We start from the raw sequence: 24,893 nt of genomic DNA, 5'->3' as shown, positions 1-24,893 counted from the left end.
AAATAATAAAAATAATAACGCCCCCATTTGGCCTGAAATGACCTTTGGAGTAATTTTTGAAGAGACTTTCTTTTGCCCTTTATTGTTGAGACCATTTCTTTTTTTTATTTTTAACACAGCAAAGAAAAAAAATAACTGCCAGTCACGTAGGCTCATCTCACTCCAGCCTTCCAAAATTTCCAAAATGAATCCAATTCAAAACATTCACTCAACCAATTCACAACAAAATTAAGACTCCCAAAGAGGCGCAGATGTAAAAACTTGAATTCACCCGATCATACTGTTTTCTCGGAGCGAAGTTGCAAGGAGCAGCGGAGCCAAACGAACCAGCTGCTGCTGCCAAAGAGGGTTTTGTTCCTGCTCACGCCTCCCTCCCTCTCTCCCCACTCCACCCTCAGCTCCACAAGCATCAGCCTCGCTGCCTACTCAGCCTCTGCCCAGAAGTTTCAGCTTGCTAACGCAGCAAGAATGAGCCCGATTTTATTTGCTAGTTAGAGAGCTGTATTGGGCCCCAGAAAGTCCAACACGGGACTGCAGGGTCAGGAGCTTGGGGAGAAACAGCTCCTTGCCGCAGCGGTGACAAGCTGTTAGATCAGCCCAAAGCACGCCCATGCAGTTTCACTTTTACTCAGAAATGAAAAAAAAAATCTGGCTAAATATGCTTTCAATTTTTGCTGTCACTTTATGATGTTTACCACAAAAATATTTTTTTTTTCTTCCTAAGCGCCACACCAGGTGAAGTATGCTTCAATAAAACACAAAGTCTTTCTAATGAAATCCTGACTCATCTACATCAACAGAGGTTACTGACATTGTAGATTTATCTGGAGAAAAATAATAATACAGGAAAACCTTGGAAATGTGTTTAGCAAAACTATATTTAGGATATGAGGTGATATGGAATAACACAGACTTTACATATTGGCTACCATGGTTTAATGTGTATGCAAACATATTATTGCCATTTAAATTATAAAAGCGGGAAACAAAGATATAAACATTTTATGAATAGTATATATTTTTCAACATAAATTAAATATATATCAAAGTAATTAAATATAATGCAAAACTTTTTAATTTCCCATGTGTACTTTAAGAGCCTCTGTGCAATACTGATGCTGAACTAAAAATCAGGTTTCTAATTTTCTGTGACTTAACTGGCTTAAGGAACTGAAACTGACATGAATAAAAATTGTTTGCTGTTTATATAAAAATTATCAGATTTCTGTGAAAATGAAATCAACTAAAACTGAACAGTTTTTTATATCCTAAAAAGCTAAACAGTGTAAGGACACCTTGTTACCATTGATAGGAAGCCCAGTGCCAGCTGCGGTACTGCACCATTCACAGTACAAAGACTCACCCCAGGGCTGCGTGAAGCCGCATCCTGCTGTTCTTCCTGCACAGCACCAGACCAGACTGACACGGCCTGGTAGTGAACCCACCGAGGCTGAAATGAATGCTTACTTGGACACCTAAGGAAAGAAGCTACATCCTAATTAAATACTTGAGCATGTCTACACATCTAAGAGATGCAGCAGTTACTTTATGGACTTCTTTTTTTAATAATTATGCTGAGAAATAAAGATAAACCCCAAGATAAACAACATCTGCATTAAAAATGCATCTAGGTCTTTTCATGTTACATATCTGCCCTGCACTTATATGCATTATAATGTTTATAATGAACAAAATAAATTAATATCAAAAACGGAGGTGTCAAAATAAATTCTCCAGACTTTAACCTCTTTGTGCATTTTCAACAATATATGCATTTCTACTTTATACGTGTAACATGTATTCTTCCAGTATTGGACACTACCCCACCTAAATCAGACATTTCTCCACTACCCCACCTAAATCAGATAGTTCTCCTTTTGTTTTAAGGACAGCACACTATAAAGCAGAAGCTTTCACTGAAAATCAGAACCTGGACCAAAATCAACTGCACATGTTACAGCCAGATATCCAGGTTTGAAGGTGGTGAGGATAAAGAGCTTAATCCACCGTCTGAAGATGAAGTTTTAACTTGATGTCAGGCTATAACTTTGAGATAGTCACTGACTTTTCAGTAGAAGAAAAGCCCAAGCTAAACTGCCATCGGTAAGATCTTTGGCAGGCAAAGACCTCGGCTTCCCAAGCCTCCCACAAGTGCCCATCACACCCAGGGAGCCAACAAAAGTGGAATATCAAAGAAACCATGAAAACGAACTATAGCAGCAAGGTCCCTGCACTGTGGCAGGGCAAAGCATCCCAGAAACATCCCCTGCAGACATTTGCCAATCTGCTGCTTAGAAACCTACAGAAGAGCTTTCACATCATCATTAGGTGAAAGAAACCATGAAAACGAACTATAGCAGCAAGGTCCCTGCACTGTGGCAGGGCAAAGCATCCCAGAAACATCCCCTGCAGACATTTGCCAATCTGCTGCTTAGAAACCTACAGGAAAAGAGCTTTCACATTATAATTAGGTGACTGAGACTATTTTCCATCTTAACATTCAGCAAAAGTATCTTTGCAAATAAAGCTAATCCCCTCCTTCCCCCAGAAAATATCAGGACCAACTGACAAACATTTTTTGTTGCAGCAATCTTCCAGGTATTGGAAGGGAGTGTTCCCTCCTCAGACTTCTTTCATTCTAGACCGGGAATACTTCCCCCCCCCCCCTTTTTTTTTTTCTTATATGCAATGTTATGTGTTGTTTCCATCTGTGGGAATTTGCCCACCTATATCTTAAAAAGTGTTGCCTAAAATCATCATGACTTGATAGAATAATTACTTTCACAACTAATATTAAAAAATTCCTGCAAACCCTTGAGTGAGTTTTGCTTTTTGCAATCGTATCCAATTGCTCACCTCTGTGCAACCAGATGCTTTTTCCTCACTGCACCTTGCAGGGTGGGGGAATGGCTTGTTTTCATGCACCTCGTTTTCCCTCAAGTTCAGTCTATTTCACATTCATTCCTACTGAATTTTAACTTGCTGGTTTTGGATCATCTGTGCAATCTGTCTAATTGTTCTGACTTCTGAGCACATCTACCAGTTTGCGAGCACTGCCTGTCCGTGTAGACCCCAAACTTACTTTGTATTCCATCAAACACATCAATGGCTGCTCTGAACCAGGACCATGACATAACCTCAGAAACTGCACTGGAAAAGTCTTTAGATTTTTTTTTCCCATCCAGTTTTCTATTAACTGTGCCTTTGCCCTATTTCCTTAACATATATTCAGTACTTCACTTAAAGTCATATAGCCAAACATGATGGTAGAATTACTGTGTAGCAGCTTTGCCTCAGTTGTGTGCCCCTATCCCTAAACAATACATTTCCCCCCAGCACGAGTGTAAATCCACATCTCCAAAAGTAGAAACTACACCAGCCTAAATTAGCCATGACCTCATTTTTAAAACATAAATGCATCTGCCTTCGCTCTCCCAAACAATGCCAGCTTTCATTGCTTATTAGCCCAGGTCTCTCACAAACACCTTTGGCACTGTTACCTCACTCCTTAGCCAAGGGAAAAACACCTAAAAATATTTCCATTGAGCTATTGCTATAGCCTCCCACCCTCTCCCAGTGATTCACAGCTCATGATGCCAACATAGCAGCTTGCTGGCTCAAGAGGGGTGGCCAGTTGAGCTGCACACACTCTACTGAAAACACACGCAGTACCTCATTCTACCCACACTTCGGTGTTTTCCTGTTCCTGTTGCCCCTTTAGCTCATCTAAGCTGTAAGAGCTTGCAGTCATTGCCGGAGGGGAAACAAATGACACCAAGGTGGGATTCACCTAGTGTCAAGAGCTGCTGGCATGGCCCCAGATGGGGAGAGGCTGCGATGCCACCCAGGTCCATCACGTCCAAATCCAGCCCAAATTTATCTTAACATGCATCCCAAGTACAACAAATAGCACAACTTTCCACTCAGTATTAAAGAGATATGATGGTTGAATAACAAAATAAGGATGCGTGTATAACAGAATACCTGAGCCTATCATCCTTCCATTCTACAGATAATTTGTCATTACAAAAACTACAGGATTCAACAGCAGGTATATAATATAAAAGTATTTATTAACTTTAATGAAACAGAATATGGCTTAAAAAGATCTTCTTGGGTCCCTGTTGAACACTGTCTTTGCCCTAAGAAGGAGAATCAGTCTCTCACAGGAATTTGGGAAAAAATTTTAAAAAATATTTAACCCAAATACAACCATCTTCTAGAAAGCCAAACGTGAAGTGAGCTCTGGGCAACAGAAGTTAACCAGTATGTGGAAATAAACCCCCTGCCTCTACATACAAGTAAAGAAATCACATAAAAAGTGGCAGAGATGATTTATCTCTATTATCAGAACTTCTAAAAACTTAAGTTTTTAAATAAAACTGGTGTAAATAGTCCACTGCATAAAACACAGCTAAAGAAATGTAAATATATCCATCATTTAAAGTCCTAGACCCAGCTTAATCTACTGATGTATTTCTCCTGTGGATTCATGACACACAGAATGCTTCCAAAAAAGCCACCCCTCAGAAGGAGGAAATATATATTTTTCAATCTTTTAATTTTTAAGCATTTCAAAAAATATTTTTTTAATTGTAGCAAAGCCATCTTTCAAAAGCATATTCCAATGTCAAGCTTGAAGAAAAAATTCTGCCTCTGTCAAAATAATTTGCAATCTTTATTGGATTTTTAAAAGCCTGATTACAGGACAAAACATGCATTAAGCATTTTGCTAAAATTCCAAAAACATAATTGCAGAATGTCATTATATTCGAAGGGCCATGTCCATAATAAATACCTGCAGCTTAAAAGCAGCTTGGAATTTTTTAAGAGTTTTAGTATCTGAAGAAGGCAACTGTTCTTAAAATTCTTACGTTGCAATGGTTAAAGCAAGAAACAGCTCAGCTGAAGGCTACAGAAAATCCCTTGTCTTCTCAGGAGGTCTACACTTGGTTATACAATACTACTCTGGAACAGCACTTCACCAAAGGTCTGGCAATTGGCTTCTGCTTAAAACATACTCTGCCTCATAACATTCTTCAAAGGATTAAAACATAATTGATTCTGGCAGTACACATGGTCAGCATGATGTGCAGGGGGTTGCCAGTGGACGTGGGGCCCTTACATAAAGGGCTGTTTTCTTTGTTTAAAATGGAAAAAAGAGTGGGAGGTGTGGAGAACAGTGAAATAGAAAATGACTCAGAATCATAAAACATATTTTTTGAATCAGATTTTTTCAACAACCGCATATGCAAATAGAAGGCTTCAAACGAGGATGATGGCAGAGCTTCTGAATTGCTAAGGCAATTCACATATTCTTATTTCCATTAAAAAAAAAGATAGAAGCTATAGTTATATACATCCTTCTAAGTATTCAGAGAATATTGCAAGTTGAACGCCAGAGAAGCCATCGATATCAGTCTGAAAGAGATGGGGAACGGATGGATCGTGCACTGGCTGGACTGTTAGAGAAAGTGAAGGGATCCTTCTCCTTTTCTTTATTATCATGTTTATGTTTATGCTTATGCTTATGCTTGTGTTTCTTCTTCTTTTTCTTGTGCTCATGGTGGTGATGATGATGGTGATCACTATGTTTTGAGGAGCTTGATTCTTTACTAAACACAGAGAGTGGAGCTGCTGAGACAGGGTGCATGTTAATCTCTCCCAAAGATTGTTCTTTACCTAAAAAAAAGGATACAGTGGGATTAATAAATGTTTAACTTGCATTGTTTTCAAACAAAAAAAAAATCTGAAATGTTTTCACAAACACACTCCTTCCTCCCTCAAAAGTATAAATGTGTCCCAGACCATAAGAAATTGTAAAGAGCTAAGAAACTGCAAGTTATACTAGCTTGCAGAAATTAATTTTTAAACAGAGTAGGAAGGCCACTATACCTTGAATAATGAAAATACAACCGTTTATGAAAACTACGCTACGAAGTGCAGGCTTGGTATATATTAAAGTGCAGTTTTGGGATGTGAACTCCTTTTAGTCAGGAGCTAAAGTCGCCTGCAAGAATCTACAAACCTTTGATACTCAAGAGTTAAATTGCTTTTTCTAAAAATTCCATCTATTAGCCATTTTAGCCTATTTAAAAGATTGTGCAAAGTTTTGTTCTTAAACAAAAAGCAAATTCCAATAAAGATAATTACACCATCTTTATTAGTATATTTTTCACAAATACATTAGAAGTACTTATATATGAAGTAAGCCTGGTATCTGAATCTGAGGAGAGAAAATCTAATCCATGATGTCACAATCCCTGAACCACTTTCCAATTCCCTCTTTGGCTCATTTAATATTTCATTATTTCACACAAACTCCAACAGCTTCAACAGTATGGACTAAAGGGCAACAATCTAAGAATAACATTGTTTATACGGGGAAACACTTGGAAGGTAGGAAGGCTCAAATTCCTTTGGGTAGAAATGGAATCAAATCACTCACATTGCAAGAACATGGTTTAACTACTAGACAAATGTAGAAAAGTACCATCAGATTTTTGAAGGCAGCTACTCCTGTAAGTTTTACTTAAAATGGGTTTTCTTCACAGCTGCTTTAAGTGTTTTTTGTTTTGTTTTTATTCCCCTCCAGTTTTGGTGAAAATATCCCTGTTATATAAGAATGAATTATGTTATGTACTTTGTAATTATCTTTTTCTGTATAATTGAAAATGGATTTTTTCTTTTTTTCTCCAGTACATCTTTTTGTTTGGTTGTTTGGCTGGTTTTGTATCTTTAAAGGCTATGGTAATGATTCCTCTAAGTCTGAAGAGCCAGCTCCCTGCAGTATGGCAAACAAGCCTTGAGAAAGATTTCAATGCAATCACTCTAGTCTTATCCGAAAGATTAAGAACTGATTCAATCAAACACATATAGAGGAAAGTTTCTAGACAGTACAGCTGTTCTCGTCTTTGTTTGCTTTTAAATATGGCTGGAAAAAACAAAATCTACACATGTAAGCAGTGTTTAGAAGCCAGAATAGAAATACAAACATTTACATTGTTAGCTGGAGCAGTTCTCAACAATGCAGGCAGCATGTAAGTATACTGTATTTGATGCAAAAAACTACATGATTACCTCACAATTTACCTATTTCACCTAAAGAACTCCTACCTGTACCTAAACCTATCCCTGTAATCTTAGCTCATCCTCCTCAAGCACACAGCTTTTAGACAAGTAAGAAAATTTTCTTTAGTAGATGCAAGCGTGCAAAGCCAGCCACTAAACAGAGGACAGAATGGCAGAAAAAGGACTGTATCTGACTCAGACCATTAGAAAAGCAATGGTTGGAGGCTGTACCTCAGAAAACCAAAGCACACAGTATTTTACAGGCTACAGTAGTCAAATGTGAACTCTGGCAGTGACACAAACACAGCTTCTAGTGACACAGAAATACAGGTTGTGGCAAAAAGCCTGAAAGATGCCGATCAGTGTTCATCCACCGATGCACAAAAGATTACCTACGGTACGGAACACATTCCCACACCGTTCTCAAGCTACAGGCACATGATACATTAAATAGACGAGGTAAACTAAAGTCAACTTAAAAGAAAACAAAAAACCCACACACATGACACAAACCCTTAAAACTTCACAGCTCCAATAGTTCCAAATTGTGAAGTTATTTTTATACGGAAACTGAACCAGCAAGTCTAGACACTACATTTCTAGCAACCTCAAACCAAAGCTAAGCCTCTGAGCTTTACAAATTTTAACCCAGTATAAGTGGTATAAGGACGTGGGCTTAAGTCTGCAGGGATGATGTAGCAGGAGTGCCAAGTGCCAGTGACGACCACGCATGCAATCAGACCCTCCTGACTCTGCTGCACTATCTGCCACTCATGCAAATTTCCTGCTGTTTACTGAACTACCGGCTCTGCTACGGCACCAGTCTGCGTTACCACTTCTTTACTTGTTTCATGTAGGTTATTAAAAAAAAAATCTATTACTTATAGCAGGTAAACACCACTGATGGGAGGAAGTTAGGGAGCACACACAACAGTAGCTCAAGCCTTCATGACTGAAGGGGTGCTGAGGAGCACCTGGAAACAGAAACAGGCAGGAAGACCGTCAGGAAGGGGAGAGATGGGATCCAACCACAACTCAAGGGCTGCTGACACTTCAGGAGACAGTCAACATTGGTAACATGGCACAAATGTCAATACAAAATGAAAGAATGTCATTATAAAAATCTATTTTTACTGAGCCAGTACTGAGTACACATACACCATCTTCAGAGAGGTCAATGTTAGCTATAACCTGCTGGGTTTTTAAATGTAAAATTAACAACTATCCAGAAAACGTCCTCCTACTGTTAAAGAGTGCTTTCAAATCAGGAATCAAACATATTGATCCTGGATGACAGCTCAGAAAGGATATATGCAGACTACCAAACTCAGTTGTCTGTAAAATGGACAGACTTGTAAAAGCTCTATAAAAGATTTTACAGATTTGTACCTGTAAAATTCACTGTTACACTTGCAGAACACTTTTTCATCATTTTCATTTCTTTTTAATTAATATCTACTTAAAGCCCATGCCAGGAACCTGCCAAAATATGAAAGCAAAGCTAAACAGGAATTACTGTATGGGCCATTAATGTCACCCTCCGATCACCAGGGGTAGCAGGACTGCTGCAAGGAGGCACGGAGCACTCACTCCCTCTTCCTGCAGGGAACCCACTTCCTCCTGGCAGAGGCAGCAGGACTGGAACCTGGGTTTCTCAAGTCACAGAAACACACAATAAGCGGAGGGTGAGCCCAGGAGCTCGCTTTTGAAGTGGGTAGTAGCACTCCTTGGAAGAAAATGCACATACATGTGTTTATCCACTTGGATCTCTTTCTGCTTGGGATGTGGAGATTCCAATGCAATTGCTGGCTTTGTGGTGTTCCAGCTAGCTGGGTAGGTGTTTAAAATTAGACAGGATTACTATCCCATGGGAGAATGATCAGAAACTTTGTGCATACCTTGTCACAGGGACTGATACAAATGCTGTAGATATCATGAAAGAGAATAAAATACGAAAACACATATCTCACAGTTTAGTCTTAGAATGAAAGGGGTTTAGATCTTGATAAGCTTTAAAATAATATTTTCTGCCATAATAAAAATCACTGTCAGATAATCACAACATCCTGTTCATCAGTTATCTAGGGTAAGTTTACCTCTTTTCAAGAATCATTAGTGCATCAGCGTTGAACAATGCTGTTGGATACAGTGTTTTACCTATTTTACTCTTATTTTGTTATCAAATCTTTACAATTTATGAACATGTAACTTAAGAATTTAACGTGCCAATAAGCTTTCATAAGATCTTCCATATAGTCTCTCCTATATTTCAGATTTTATGTGAAGAGGGTGGGACACCACAGACTTACAGTCTCTGTTTCTTTGCATGTACAATCTATTTAAAGCAGCTGGCTTATGTAGGACATTTCCAAATTGACACTTGTTAAAAGTGACCCTATTTGCACCCTGATCTATTCAAACGTCAGAAAGGGAGAAACCAACTTGACAAATCACAGCAAAGTGTAAGGCCCACGGGTCAGTGTTTCAGCATGAGAACCTGATACCAGCCACCTCTGGGAAGAAGGGGAAACCAACACAAGCACACGAGCACTTAATACTCTTCTCCCAGAACCCAAAGAATGCTTGCTAATGAGGAAAATAATGCACTCTCTTTGCCTAGTAGTTGAACTGCAGCTCTGGCTGGCATTTTAAGTGTTCTCACTTTAGAGAAAACATTGAAAAGATCTTGAAAACTGTTTTGACAATTACTTTGTTTTTCCTTATTTCTACTTTTCTTTTTTAGTATTACCCTGGAAACATCCAAGACATTTTTTTAATTTAATGCTGTGTTTATGCACCTGTTGAACCATTAACACAGCACATACAGAAAGTTACCGAGCATAAATAATTCCAAGCTTCCAGAATGCAAGTGTCTTGTCATTTGCGTTAAGAAGCAGAATTCACAAATTTATATCTGTAAAAAAAAATTCTCAATTTTCTGTCCAGCAGAATGTTATTTTTTTGTCACCGTGGGACAAAATTTAAAGTTTGAGAGTGAGAAGTAAAGGTCTGGTTAAAAAACAGTTTTCTGAGGATGTGCTAAAAAATCAGTTAATTTGTCTCCAACATAAAAATTTTAACTAGTTCCAATTTACAGATTCTCTTGACTTAATATTTTTAGTGGAGTTTATATACAGATAGGTAATTCCTTACACCTATACCAAAGGACAGCCTCTGCTAAAGTACTGTAAAGACAAGTTAGTGATTTAACTAAAATATACTTTTAACTGGTAACTGTTTTATTAATGTCCTCATTTGACTTTCATTTAACAAATACATTGTTTTGCCCTTATGTTAAAATAACAGCTTAACTGTGGTGTAATTTTTACACCATTTACTTTAATATTCTAGAAAATTCTAGAATATTCCCTAGTGTAGAGAAAAGGACATTTCAATCAGTAAGTCAATTCAGAATACTTTGTGCCTCTAAGAGTCTCAGGTAGTTCACTTGAAAATTTAGTTTCTAGCCTTACCCATCTTCTAGGTTTGAGAGTGACCAGTTGTTTACTCAGAGACAGTCACAGCTACAACATTATGTTGTTTCTATTAAATCATGTAGCTGACACTCTGCAGCCACACACTGATGCAATTCTCAGTTATGCTGTCACTTCATCTGCAGGCTCGTGTTTCTGTTTAAGCTGCTTTTGTGCACTTTAGGATAAAGCACTTGAAAACACCCTTCCTTGTGAAGAGTACAACTAACCACATACTATTTCAGTGAGGCAAAACTATCTACAGAACCTCAAAGCCTATGAATTACCAGTTTGGAAGCAGTTATATTTTTGGTAATAAAGTCAACATATGTGTAAAGGATACTATCATACAGATACTATATTAATATTCTGTTCCTAAATGGTAGTCTAGCAGAACAGTTGTAACAGCTTTTCCCTCCTTAAAAAGTAAAGCAAAAATCCATCCTTGTCAGTGGTGCCCTTGTATCCAAGAAGTGTTCATTTACATATTTGTCTGTGTGCTGATGTTTCGGTCAACCCTTTTTGGCAGGGAGCCACTAACTAATGGCTGAACTTTGAGGTCCTGATGCTCTTGTAGCTAACTCTGGTAACTCCACTGAGCTGTAGAGGACTGGGCTTTTTATATGGTTCATACTGAACTCCTATTACCTACCGTATCTACACTTGCAAGACGGTGATTTGCACCACAGGGTTATATCCACTGTTGTAAATGGACTGTTCAAACACAATGACTTCAGTAGTTTCAATCTACACTTTACTACAGTATGTGCTGTATCCAGTTTCACATTGTTCCAGAAACTATTCAATCCAGCGAAATCATTATTTCCTGAAACTGCAGACAGTAAATGTGATAAGACAGACCACACATAGGAGCGTGGCCTAGACCTTCAAAGTTTCATGGACATCTACATGGTAACAGAGTGACCTACAAGGTCAGCAGTGGAAATTTCCAGATTACTCTGGAAAACAACAAATGGATTAATAGAACGGCCAAAGGATTTTTCTGTCCTGAGTTCAAATGCTCAGGATGTGTCCTCAAAGCCCACCGCTCCTGAATGTAATCAGAAAAAGGACTGCCAGTGCACAAAGAAAACACTGCTGTATTTACTTTTTTTCTCTTGTAGAAATAAAGGTAGGAGAGAATTGGATACTGCTTTGTATCAACCACCAAACCACCAAAATCAGTCGGGAGAATTCAAATTCAATGTTCATCAGTGATGACCTGTTGAGCCATGACAACCTGTAACTTCACTGGTAGATCACACAGGCTACAGGCAGGCATTTATTTTGGAGGCAGAAAAGGACAGGCCAATCAATAACCACTGACACATACAGCAAAACTTTTTCGAGATTAATTTTGAAGTATTGTACTTGGAAATGAGTGAAATATTAAATAAAGAAGTATATCTTAATCTGATTTCACTGAAGTCAACAACACATGACGTCACCTTATAGTCTGAAATGAGAGTTGAAATCTACTGCTTATAAAAAAAATCTCATCTTGAAATTCTTTTGATCTTAATATAACTGTAGGGAGTATTACTATTATTCTTGATGATTTAGTAGCAAATGAAAATCTGTTCTCGCATTAGAAACGTGACCTTGCACAGCTTCAGAGGCTCAAGGGAGGCTAGCATTCTAGTCCTTAGGGCAGATGAATAATCAACACAACAGCATTCTTCAGCCAGTCTGCACAACTAATGTTTTGCTTGTTTTAATAACTTCTTGAAAATACTCAGAAGCCCTTGTATCTACCAAAGTCCAGCATTCTATTATCATAGACAGGACGCATTAGTAGGATTTAAAGCACTTTCTATATGAACAACTATGAAAGGTGCTGTAATTACCTGTAATCCTGCAAGAGTTGTTGTACAAGACTTCTTTTATTGCCCTTGCAGTGTGTCTCAACCCTAACCTTTCATATCCATGAGCAGAAGCAAGAATATTTTCCTGGCTTTCTGGGGGTTACATTAGCTTGAACAAATCCAAATTATCATTCAGGGTGGTGTGGGGAGTGTAAAAAAAACCAAAAAAAAACAACCAACACAGATACAGCAGGATTTAGACCCAACATGAACTTCCTCCTGGCAGCTGCTATTTGCAGGCTGTGTTTGGCTGATGACCTAACACTTCATGTGACATGTGGGGACATAACCCACAGCTGTAAGAAGAAAACTGAGTATGGACTAAGAGCTCACTGCCTTCCAAGTAAGAGTCACAGAACTGAGGCAGATACAAGATCTTATACAGATTGACTAACACGATACTGAGAGCATTTCAGAGCCTGTCATCAATCTATTTCACAATAATCACTCACTGAAGTGCACCCATCCTCCATCACTGCTGCAAAAACTCAAAGGCTCTCAGAAAGATTATCTATGATTCTTTTGTAAAACAGAACACTCCTATGTGTGAACAATTTTATTTACATATGCTTTTCTTTTTCCCCATCTGGTTGGCATTTCTTCTCAGAAGTATGCTTTTTCCTAAAGATTGAACTGTCTTTATTTACTCAATCTGAAACTCATACATCTCTGCTTCTAAGAAAAATGCTATGAATAAGAAACAGGTGAAATTTTAGAAGCAAAGAATATCTGAAGTGGAACTGTTTCTAACCGCACAAACCAAAGAAAATGAAATTAATCTGAAGTGTTTCAAAATAATGCTTTTCAAAGGCTTATTATTTAAAATGAATTCTGTGTCAAAAACCAGCATTTGTCTCATTTATTACCCAGGACAGAAAATGTGTTCCAGTGTGCTGAGTGCCTAAACGGCAGAGGTGAGAAGGTCACTCAGCACACAAGTGAAACTCAAAGTAGTTTTTGCCTGCTGTAGGTCTACAAAAGCAGCAGTCAAGTAGCCATTACTCCACTTGTGATCAGACTTTGTCCTTTCTGAAGTTTAGAGCAAACTGAATATGCAGCAGTCCTGGAGCTCAGCGCTGGCGTACAGAGGGTCCCATAAGTCCTATTTGTGAAATATTTGGCAGAGTTTTGTTAATGACTTTATATTCCATAGAGTGTGTAAATCTAGTGAAAAGATATGCTGCAAAATATCATATATCATGTAAGAGTTATAAATACTAATCCTCAGCGGATCAACTTTGCACTTGCATGCCCTGAATGTATCATCCTTTGCTGTAGCAGAAATGTGACAGTTGACCATAACACTGAGGACAAAATTCAAAGCAGCTCTGAGAGGTTTAAAGTAAAGGCTGGGCAGAATTAGGCTCCTAAACTCATGAGAGCAACCTATATTCAGCCTTCTCCTTTACTCTGCTGAAATGCCTATGATTTAGGCAAAAAGTTGCGAGTTTTGCTGCTCTATATATCTAACAACAAATCCATCCTGGTGGAGCTGGCTGTACAGGCACATGTCATTAACAAAAGGCCATCTGGAATCCAGAAACTAGACCTCCTTGTGTTTTATGTCCCCATATGAACTGAATTTGTTAGCTGAGCAATGACAGCAGTTACCTTTTTAAAAAAAAAAAAAACAAAACCCCTTAGCAGCTAGAGCATCTGCCAAAGAAGTAAAAACATAAGTCCTAGGCCCTCGGGGAGGACAAGCCTACAGCTTCCACACCCCCAGCCAGCACCAAGGCACCAGCCTCAGCAGGATACTCAGAGCAGGAACATCCACCCGTCCTTCTCTTAAACAGGGCCATGAAATTGTCAAGTCACAGGGAAAGCAGATGAGGTCACCTGTCAGCACAGCTCAGGACCTAGTGCACTCAAGACGGAAACAACGTTCCAGATCCTGCTGCTAAGGTCTACTTGTGTTTTACATTAGGCAACCACTGGATAAAAAGAGAAAAACAAGCAAGAGGGTAGTTACTTTGAATCCTGATTCTAAGGCCAAACACTTCACTTTCAGCCACTGCAATACTGCAACCTTAAAACCTTGTTTCGGATGTGTAGGAAAGATCTCTCAAAATATTTGTTACATAGTCACACCATCTCAGCTTAGCTCCACTGGCACGTTCTGGAACTAAACTTAAAAAATGTGGTTAAAATATTTTGAGAAAATGAGTCTGACCACTGAATTTCTTTGCTAGTGACAGATAAGCAAAGAAGGGGAAGTTCACCAATGAAGTTCAACCTCCCTTAAGTTTTTTAAGAAATACTATTCTTTGAGAAGTAATATTGACAAGTATTTTACAAAAAAAATAGTAAGAGAAATAGTAAAAGAAATGAAGGTGCTTGAAATGAAACCATTTTACTCATAGATGCAATATTTTCAACTTTGAAAAGCCCTTCTAAGCATCTTTGAGGCTTGCATGTTTTTTAACTGTTTTTAAGTTATAAACCATTAAGATTAGAGATTTTTTTAACCTGAACAGTGTTGCTAATTTTTTTAAGTTAATCTTTAAAATTATTATTTTTTTAAATGACAACTAGGGCAAAATAAGTTTTACCTAATTGCTTGTGGGGTTTTATTTCAGCTTTATATTATTTTATTCACTCCTTAGATTTTCACTTTTATAAACATGATACATACTTGCCTTAGACATGTATGAAAATACACAGATATCTATAAATATACTGGAAGCTAAAGAAATGTTCTTATGCACCCTTTACGTACTTTCTTCACTTCAGTTAACACTCAACAGCACGGTATGTATGGGAATAAGCAGTAGAAAAAAAACCAACATAACAAACACAACTGAAATAGTTGAAAACTTCATACTATAACTTTGCCAATAAATTTACTCATACCTGGTGTGGATGGTCTCTCCAACATATTCAAATGATGGTAAATAAAGGCTTGACTGTCATGCACTGTGTCCATATCAATTTCCTCCTCTTCTTGAGAGTTTGAGAACTAAGGTATCAGGAAAAAAATAAGCAGATGCTAATAATTCATAGGAATTTCACTAAATAGAACTTAAAATATTTTATTTTTGAGGTTAACTGGGGGTGAGAGGGAAAGGAAGTGATATCTACCACTGCAAAGGAATAAAAATTCAATAAAATTTAAAAGGGTCAGTGTCTTTTCTTCTTTCTAATTTACTGTGGAGCTGTGTGAATATGAGCATTAACTGTCAACTTTAGTTCTTGCCAGCCAATAAAGAATCTGATGGGAAATTATTTTGCCAAAGTAAGCGTAACAACTACTGTACACATATACACAACATGTCTTTTGTTTGAACACAGCTTTAAGGGAAGTCAGCAGAAGCCACTGCTGTTATTCTGAATACCCTACATACTATGCAAGTTGAATTTCCATTTCTTACTCTGATTTTGAGTTTGACTTTACTGTCTTCATTCTTCTCTAGTATTTGCCCTGGCTCCAATGGAGACCCGAGTGGCATATCAGCCTTCCTCTTCACCCCCTGCTGATGACCAGAAATGCTGGATGCTGTTTCCTTAATAAGATGATCATCCTCCTGAAGCAGCATTAAAAGACCAAAATTAGAAGATAGAAAGAGCCATGTTTCAGCCTAAAAGAGACCTGACAGCTGAAAACATTTCTGAGTAGAGTGGGTGATTTGAACAGTTTTCCCTGCAGTTCTGGCAAAAAGTATTTTCCAAAACCCTGTATGGATTTGTGCCAACCTCTCCTACAAACGTAGTTTCTCTTTGCTTGTACCCCTTCTCCCTCTGCATATCTAGCATTGGCATCTTTTCTGTCCCTTCTCACAATCATGGTACTGTTGGTGTATTACAACATTTGCTGCCTCTGAATAGCCTTTCTATAAATCTGTGCCTTGCAGACTGTCCTCAGTTCAAATCTCAGTTGAAAAACTGTGATAGTCTCTGGGATGGGATTTAGTTAAATCTTCTTTTAGTTAGCTTTAAAAGCTAATGCTTACTTTGTTGAATACAAATCATAACGAGCACTTATAACTTGGGGGGGGAGGTGATTTAACAATATTTATTAAAAAGAGTTAAACTTTTATAAATTACTGCTTAGATGATTAAAAAAACAGGGCCAAAGGGATATAAAAATATCAGGAGAGTCTACTAAGTTAGACATATAGTCATGAAAACAGGAGACAGGTGTTTCAACAAGTCCAATATATAAAGTAAAGAACGAAAAATAAAGTACTCACAGAAGCAAACATAATTAAAAGCCCACTATAAACTAGATAAAAGCTGTATCATAGACTCTCAAGAGCATATGCTGCTGCACTGAACTGGTCTTCCTCTGTCCTACAAAGGGCACTCCAGCCCCGCAAACTCTTGTCCTGAACAATTCAAATTCAATTTTATGAAGTGGGTAACTTTTACCATCCTCAGCAAACTCAGTGTCACGAGTCTATCAGTACCGTTTTTAACGTGTTTATGGTCTCAGAATATACAGTCTGCTTTAAACAATCTAGTTAAAGCTGAATCTATCACCTATTATTTTTTTCCCCTAAAATACATATTTATCTTTTTTTCATCCCTATTATTTAACCCTACACACTGCTGTTGTGAAACACTTTCAGATAAACTTTGGTTGATGTGAGAGGTAGACTTTGTTTTACATTATTGGTTTAGGTTTTTTACAAGGAAAATCAGATCCTTGAATTTTGGGGGAGTCACAGTGAAAATGGTAACCTTAAAGTAAAGGAGAACAGAGACGAGGCACAGGAGAAGATACCAGGGATGAAGTGTGAATTGAGGCTTGTACTAATGCTCTGTTTTCAGACTAGTGTAAGCTAGTACTGCTGCTAAAAGAAGCAGCCTCTTCCCTTCCTCCACACATCTCTGTCCTGCGCCACCAAAAGCATTTGTAGAATGACATGATGAACCGGACCAGGAAGCTGATCCAGCAGGAAATATCTGTTCACAAACAAGGTATTTTCCAACCAGATCCTCCCCTGATCCAGCTCCCTATGCAGCAACAACAACTGTGCTAGCACAGGGGAGAGGACAGTATAGGAAAAAGCAGAGTTAAGAAGAAATTTCCTGATTAAGATAGTCTGGCTGCTAAAAAAGCGTGCATGTTCACTGAATGCAGCCTAAAAATCTGCCAACAAAATGTCTCCTGCTATTTAATTCTGATGTCTGTGCACAGCAAATTAGGACTTACTACATGTTCTGTAAATACGTAGGATAGCTCTAATGATATTTGACTCCATCATCATTTTCTCCCCCTACTGGAAACAGAACTTCAAGGTACTGTGGTAATTTGCACACGCAGTATACTTTTAAATAAAAACAATTTAGAAATTAACTATGGGATTGATAAAGTAGCAGTAGACTATTCAATTCAAAAGACTGGAAAAAGTTTCAAACATGCTAACCACGTTCACATTCTCTTTCAGGATTTACTCTTAAGCAGTTTCAGTCAAATGTAGTTTTTGAAACTGTTAAGAAAATTATTCGTGATTTCCATATTTGTTGAGTTTTTCCCTCATCATTACATTTGTCCAGCAAAAAGACTTAGTCTTGCAGCAGTGGCAGTTATTCTTAAGAAAAATATGACATGAATAGCTTGTCAGATCCATTTTCTAACTACACAATGGCTTTACGTGTTAGGACTGAAGCCTCCAAAGCCAGAAAGACATCAAACTTAATGTATGTGATTTTTCAGAAGTTGTTACAAATCCTTCAGAGCACAGTGCTAAGTAGTCAGATTCAAGTGTTAAATGAAGATGTGTTAAAATTCCAACTTTCACATACCAAAGCTGATTTAAAAGTGGTATATCTATGCATTTTAAGATGTAATAAACTTACTGATGAAAGGTTTTGTTTGGGAAAAATTGCATAACTTGCCTATAAGCAATATTCTTGGACTAATAAAAAAAGTTTTCGTCACAGCATCAAACATTTCTGTGAATCACTTCATGTCTCATAAGCATTATAGAAAAGTAAAGTTTGATAAAGAACAGAAATGATGACACTAGGAAAAAAAACCAAAAAGCTTGCATGCTCTATGCAAAACAATTTAAAAAAGGCAAAGAAGTTATGGTATATGCCAGCTTTTCAAGTGGACGGAATAGAGAGTAACAAGGTATAAAGGTAGTTTAGGTAAAGCATTAGAAGCTCAAACACAATACAAAATTAAATCAGCAAGCAATGCAAGGGCTCAGAGCCAGCTGAACGGGACTTATGCAGATGGTTTGTGCTTACGGTGTTCTGAAATCCTACTAACTGTCCGTGATTGTTAGTACTATTCACAGGTTCCTGATTATTTGAAACCGATTCAGGGATAATCGTTGGATTAAGTACAGCCTTCTTTTCTTTCAGATTAAGAACAAGTCCAAGCTCTGGTAATGGTAAACAAGAAGGTCTGCTGAGGCCAAAAAGTGTGAAATAGAGGTCCACAGCACCACATCGTAATCTCCAGTCATGTGAAGTTCCTAAAACCCAAAAGATTACTGTTAACACAGAGGTACAGTCTGCTCCTCCCCCACAAATAAGACAGTTTAAGTGATTTGAATCGACCAGAGTATGACATTTTCTGTGCTTAAAGTACACTTCCCTCAATATTCCTGCCTCTCATTCACTCAAACTCACCTGCTACATCCTGTTTAAAAGGACGGCTTTAAGTCGCTTGGGTTGTAAGCTGGACATGTTTAGTAGAACAAGACTGGGAAACTAAGTGCTATAATAACATAATGAAAAATCAAAGGAAAATAATCACATCCATACGCTTTTATTTTTAAAGTTTCACTTTAATTTTTACTGCTGGACAATTAAATAGAACATTTTGTTACCAAGCTGGCTTCCCATATCAATGGACTTGGTCACACTTGCCTATGTATTCCATGAAATGTAGTAGGAGCCTTAAGCAGGACTGGGATCTGTACCCTCTGGAAACCACAACCAGCAATGTATAAACATGCTTTTTGATGTCACTACTATGTCACATACTTCACTGGATACTCAAGACTATAATTTGTATTCATACTGGAGATACGTATTCTTACTGCACAGAACGATGCTTCATTGATTTTATGTTTCACTGTAAACTGTATACTGCTTTCATATCTTCATACAGAAATGGTCAAAGCACATTTGGCACCAATCACAACAGAAAGTCATCTAACCTCTGGTGCAATGCTGCAAATACAGTGATTCTGGTGTTAACTCGGCCCAGCCCTTGACTGATTGCAAGTTTATTGAACATTTGTTCCACAGCATTTCAGGAATACGACTATGTCTGGTAAACAAGACACAGATGTGCCAACTGCCATGCTAATGTGGCTGTGTAAGACTTAGCACAAAATAAAATTACAAGATCTATCCCTATAAATACTAAGTTTCATGGGGCTAAATAGTGTATGTACTACTAAATAGTAGTACATACACTTATCTAATTACAAGAGAAAGCAATATGAATATTAATCCTGGCTTCCAATCTCTAACATTCTGTGATTCTGTGATTACTAAGATCAAAATACTGTCCAGAGAAAACCAATACAATTGGTTGCTGAATTTCTCTGCAATCTTTGGAACTTGCAAGAATTTTCAATTTAATGCAGATTAACACAGAAGAAAAAAAAAAAAGATTACATCTATCCATGACAGTCTGTTTTCTATTGCATGTGCGTACGTTAAATGAAAGCAACTCATGATTCTAGAATCATGGCGCTTTAAAGCTGGCTACTAACTTGTCTCACATTAACAAACATTTTTTCAAGGCACCCTGGAATGTTACAGTTATCCCCTACAGAAAAGATATTGAAACATTATGTCATCTTGATGAGTAGAAATTTAAGTACTTAAAGCCCCCAAAAATCATAGTAAGAATATATAACCTATTTGTTACTTGTAAGAAGAGGTAACGGTTGTGAGTAACACTGCACACACTCTTCTCTCAAGAAAAAAGAAAAACAAACTCTCTGATGGGAACATCAAAATTGTTTATTTTCTGTGCCTGACACTTGGCAAATCCTAAGAAACTGAACTACTGGTAGTCACCCCACTTCAACCTCTGAAGTGTAGCTGTAAACTTTTAAACACTAAAAAAAATAATACATAGAGAACAGACAGCCTTCAATGACCTAAGAAAGCTATATAAACGTTTATATGTAATCCATGTGGTAACGAGCCAGATGTTAAAGGGCAGCTTGTCAGGACTGGATAAAACTGCTTCAGTAATGGAAAACAGGTCAATGGTAAAGATGCAAGCCCTTCTCTCATTAGGATCTTTCCTAATCACACAAGGCAAATTGAGTCTTAGGTTTATAATACACTTCTAAAATCTCATTTAAATTATCTGTACAAATGTTATCCTCTCATATTCTCTCTGAGTCTGGTAAAAGAGAACAAAAGATTCTATCTAATCTAAAACAAACTATAAAGAAAAAAGTAACACAGACACCATCATTGGAGGAATCATTTGCTTTGAACATCTGGGTCAAAGAATCATCCCATGCTGAAGTATATCAAAGCACACTACAGTAGTAGACAAAATAACGAAAAAAAGGAGGTTTGGTACCCTGGGTCACTGAGAAAGTTCTAGAGGTATGTATGCGATATGGAACTTCTGAGACTGAATTTTTAATTTCTAACTATCAAAACTAAAAGAGCCTCTTGCCATATTGTGAAGCAAGTCTTTAACATTTATTTTAAAAAAACTTACAATAACAAAAAACCAAAAAAACCCAACGAACCACCAACCAACCTGAATTCATCAGTTTCCAAAGCTGATCTACCAAAGCTTCATTACATAAAGGGGACTCCATGTTCTTGGTAAAAGGTGGATTCTTAGTTAGCATATCCAGAATCTTATGCCTGAAAAAGAAACAGAAAAAAAATATTTATTAAATGCAAATGAATACATTAAGAATATAAAGTCTGTTCAGTTTGCAATAGTCTTACAAACTAATTCAAATACAGGATTTCTTCCAAAAACTTAACAAATGTTTTTATGCTTTTAGCTCTTTTTTCTGTCCACAGTATGCACAGACACAGATTTACCATCAGCAATATAACTTAAAGATAAAAAGTAAGGTGCAAAGCAGCAGGATGTTATTAGACATTTTTTAACAGTTAGGTACAAAATTGTAGGCTACATTATGCTCTGCTGTTTATAACAATCTTTTTTATACATTAGTTTGATAATTACAAAGAAGGAGCAACACTGGCAAATAAACTCCTTACATACTAATATAAAAGAAATTTTAAATAACTTGAAATATTTATGTCTGATACAAAATGGCAGGACCAAAACCAGTGACTCGCACATTCTTCTGGAAATGAAACTATCACCTTTTAAGTTACACTGGTGTATAAAAATTGTGCACTTACCATGTTTGCTTACAATATTTACACACTGAGCTGAAAGCAGATAAATTTTTCCCCACTTTCTTTAAATATGAAACATTGAAAACATTTTATGAATGACAGTAATTATTTGTTCCACTACTTATTATTTTAACTATTTTCCCTGTATAGTCAGCTTTCGCCTTAAAGTCTCACACATTTGGTACAAAAAAACTCTTACATATAATTCTTTTTTTCTTTTCTATTAGAGGAGGCTTACATATAGCACTCAATTCAAAATTTAAACTCCTCTTTAAAAAGGTACAAATAAAGTTAAATCTCCCTGCTAGACCAAAGCTAAACCTCCTCTAGTACTAGAGTCTAACTGCATCTACTTTAATTAACAAGAATGACAGAAATAAAATGGAGAACAACCTTGCAACATTGATCTTTGTAAGAAATCACCTATAGAGAGTAAAAGTAACATTATTAATCTTCGAAACTCCGTCTTTTAATGATGGCCATAAGAAGAAAGTGTTGGGGAAAAACAATGGTTATGAATCTCGGTGTTCAAAGGTTTATAATGAATGTGCTAAAATATCCAACGCCTCATTGCTGAAAACAAAGTTGAAACAAGCCATACTAGAAAATACACCATATTTTCACATGTTATCCTTTCACCCCATCTACAGTCTAACAATTGCTTTACACTCCTTCATGGCAAAACATTGTGTGTACTATGTCTCAACCCTTGTCTTTTCTAAATATCACCAAGTCTTTTTGACACATGCAACATCGGATTTATATATTTTATTTAAGATCAGGAAGCAACTTCTAACTTCAGACTTCCAACACAGGGTAGAATATTAAAGACAGAAATGATGTAATGGAGAATAAGGACAGAGTATATTAATTTTTGAGATGTGAACTACTGAAACAGCAAAGCACATTTCAATTCATATAAAATAACAAGAAGGAAAAACAGTTTTGTGAAGAAATATTAATCAGGTAAGCATTTGATCTATTCTAGCAATTCCATGCCAAAAATTCACCTAGCAGTTCCAGCATTAGCAAAAATACTGTCTTTTTATTTACTCACTAACCTTATGTAGGGTACAGGATCATTCTGAACCATAGTAAGCAGCCACTGTAGTTCTTCATAGCTCCTATCAACTGTGAAGAAAAATAAAATTAAATGCCTATAAATATGCATAAACTGGAAGGACTTTGATCAAGACAATCACAAGTTCCTGAATTAGCACACAAAGAGCTTGAATCGCTGCAAGGAAAGAGGAATTTCATTAATTATAGTGAAAACTCAAAGTAAAAGGTGGTTTACTTTACACTCAAACAGAAACACGTACAAAACTCCTTCATGCCTCAATTGTTCAATAACCACCAACTTGACTACTAGCAGGTAACTCTCTGTCACTCGTGAGTGTTGACTGGGAAGATCAAAGAGTAAACGATCGTCTTGATATTGTGTGCTTCCTAAAATGAATGTATTCCAATATCCTTTCAACAATCAGAAGTATAGTATTTTCTGTAGGGAATAGAGAACGTACAATTCTCATCCACAGGAATCTGTGAAAGATTATTATCTGTAAATAGGATAGAAAGAGGAAGACTACAGGGCTTATACAAAACTGCAAGCATACTCCTCTCAGTAGCCCTCCTTAGTTTTTTACATCAGTATACTTTGCAATTAAAATGTATTGGCACATGCTTCTAGAAAATTGCTGCCTGACATTGGAAACAACTAGAGTTTAGTTTAAAATTTACATTACATTACAAAATTCCTTTGATTGTCAGAGTAACATTGCAAAATAGGAAACAACACAGGATATCATCCTGATCGATTACACAAAAAATGAAAGAATTATTATGTAATCTTTTTCTCAGGTACAAAATTGTAAGATTTTACAGCAGTTTTCTCCACTCATTTCCTCAAAACAATGAAGAGCGTGCTTAGGCTTTGCTTTACTTCAGGATCTGGGGTATATTAATCATTCCTCTATAGACAGCTCCAAAAACATTTCTGTTGCATGTCGCTTTGTGGTCCTAGCAATGTATTTCTTTCTTCCCCAAGCCTACTGTATTTTCGATTCTTAACACCTCAGTTCAAATTTCCTTCCTGATCTGTAGTCAGCTTTCAGTCAATAATTTTAAAATACAATTTTTCTAGTCCAATCAATTCTAATACCTATTATTCCCTTGCTAATTCACTAGAGTAACTTGCTTTTAAAGTAAGAGGCAATTTAAATTATATTGTGAGAATCAGCGCTTCAGTTCTATTAGAAATTCTTTAAATACTTTGGACAACTAGAACATATGTCTCTTCCTGGGTTGGGAGGAGGCACCAAGCAATTAAAAACTACATTATAGTATTGCTTAGAAGATGGCTGAATAGCCTTTTGCAAGCCATTTGCAAGTCAGCTCTGCTCTTCCTACAACACAACCAGAACAGAACTGGTTATACTGGTGAGGCACTGAACTGGGCTTATAAACCCTGTTTAGAGGCAGAATGAGTTAGCTCACATTCTGGACCATTTAGTGCATGGCTACACAGTTCTGCATGATGCCAGAGCAAATATGTATCCACACAGACCGGAACTGCAATCTCAGATTTGCCTTAAAAGTCAGAGAAATCTTTGAAAAGCTATGCCTAGGGCATAGTGTAAAGGGATTAGTGACTGCCTGTGCTCAACTCCATGCACAGCTGCTTTTCCTGGCAATTACCTTGCTTGGGATAGAAGGCAGCTAAAACAGGGCATACAAAAGTTGTCTTGCATGGAAGAAAAATAATATTGTATAACTATGTAGCAAAGCCTCACAACATGGCAAACACACTAAGTCACAATCATAAGCAAGCTGCAATTATTTCAACCGCTAAACAAAATGGATTTTTAAATGGTTTTTGATTAAAAAATGAGAAGTAGAGGAGATGAATCCTTTACGCTGATAGTACTGGATAACAGAACCAAGAAACACCATACTTTTGTAGTTTAAAAAAAAAAAAAAAAGGTATTTTTTGCTCGTCAAACTTATTTGTGTTTGAAATAAATTAAGTATTCCCTGCTTTTTGCCTTATAGTGTAAACTAGGCCTGCTAGACTTCCAAAGCTTTGCTACTAACACATTTTAACCTACTCTACAAATTTATACAGTAACTATGAAACATTTTGGGAATCTATGACAAATTAAAC

At 37.1% G+C, this 24,893-nt stretch overlaps 1 protein-coding gene across 1 annotated transcript in view; it reads right to left on the bottom strand.

The window, feature by feature from the left end:
- Window positions 1–5,416: 5,416 nt before the first annotated feature.
- TAF2 (TAF2 RNA polymerase II, TATA box binding protein (TBP)-associated factor, 150kDa) overlaps window positions 5,417–24,893 on the bottom strand; it is a 61,292-nt gene continuing 41,815 nt past the window's right edge. Inside the window, exons 21-25 of the mRNA XM_010085484.1 lie at window positions 22,792–22,861; window positions 21,108–21,217; window positions 18,608–18,837; window positions 15,245–15,368; window positions 5,417–5,682 (exon numbers count right to left, since the gene is read on the bottom strand). Coding sequence (XP_010083786.1) covers window positions 5,417–5,682; window positions 15,245–15,368; window positions 18,608–18,837; window positions 21,108–21,217; window positions 22,792–22,861 — 800 coding nt within the window. The remainder of the gene's footprint in view (window positions 5,683–15,244; window positions 15,369–18,607; window positions 18,838–21,107; window positions 21,218–22,791; window positions 22,862–24,893) is intronic.

The sequence above is a fragment of the Pterocles gutturalis genome, unplaced genomic scaffold (genome assembly GCF_000699245.1).
Source record: "Pterocles gutturalis isolate BGI_N339 unplaced genomic scaffold, ASM69924v1 scaffold7910, whole genome shotgun sequence".
Taxonomy (NCBI): Eukaryota; Metazoa; Chordata; class Aves; order Pterocliformes; family Pteroclidae; genus Pterocles; species Pterocles gutturalis.
This window is presented reverse-complemented; position numbering and strand designations above follow the sequence as displayed.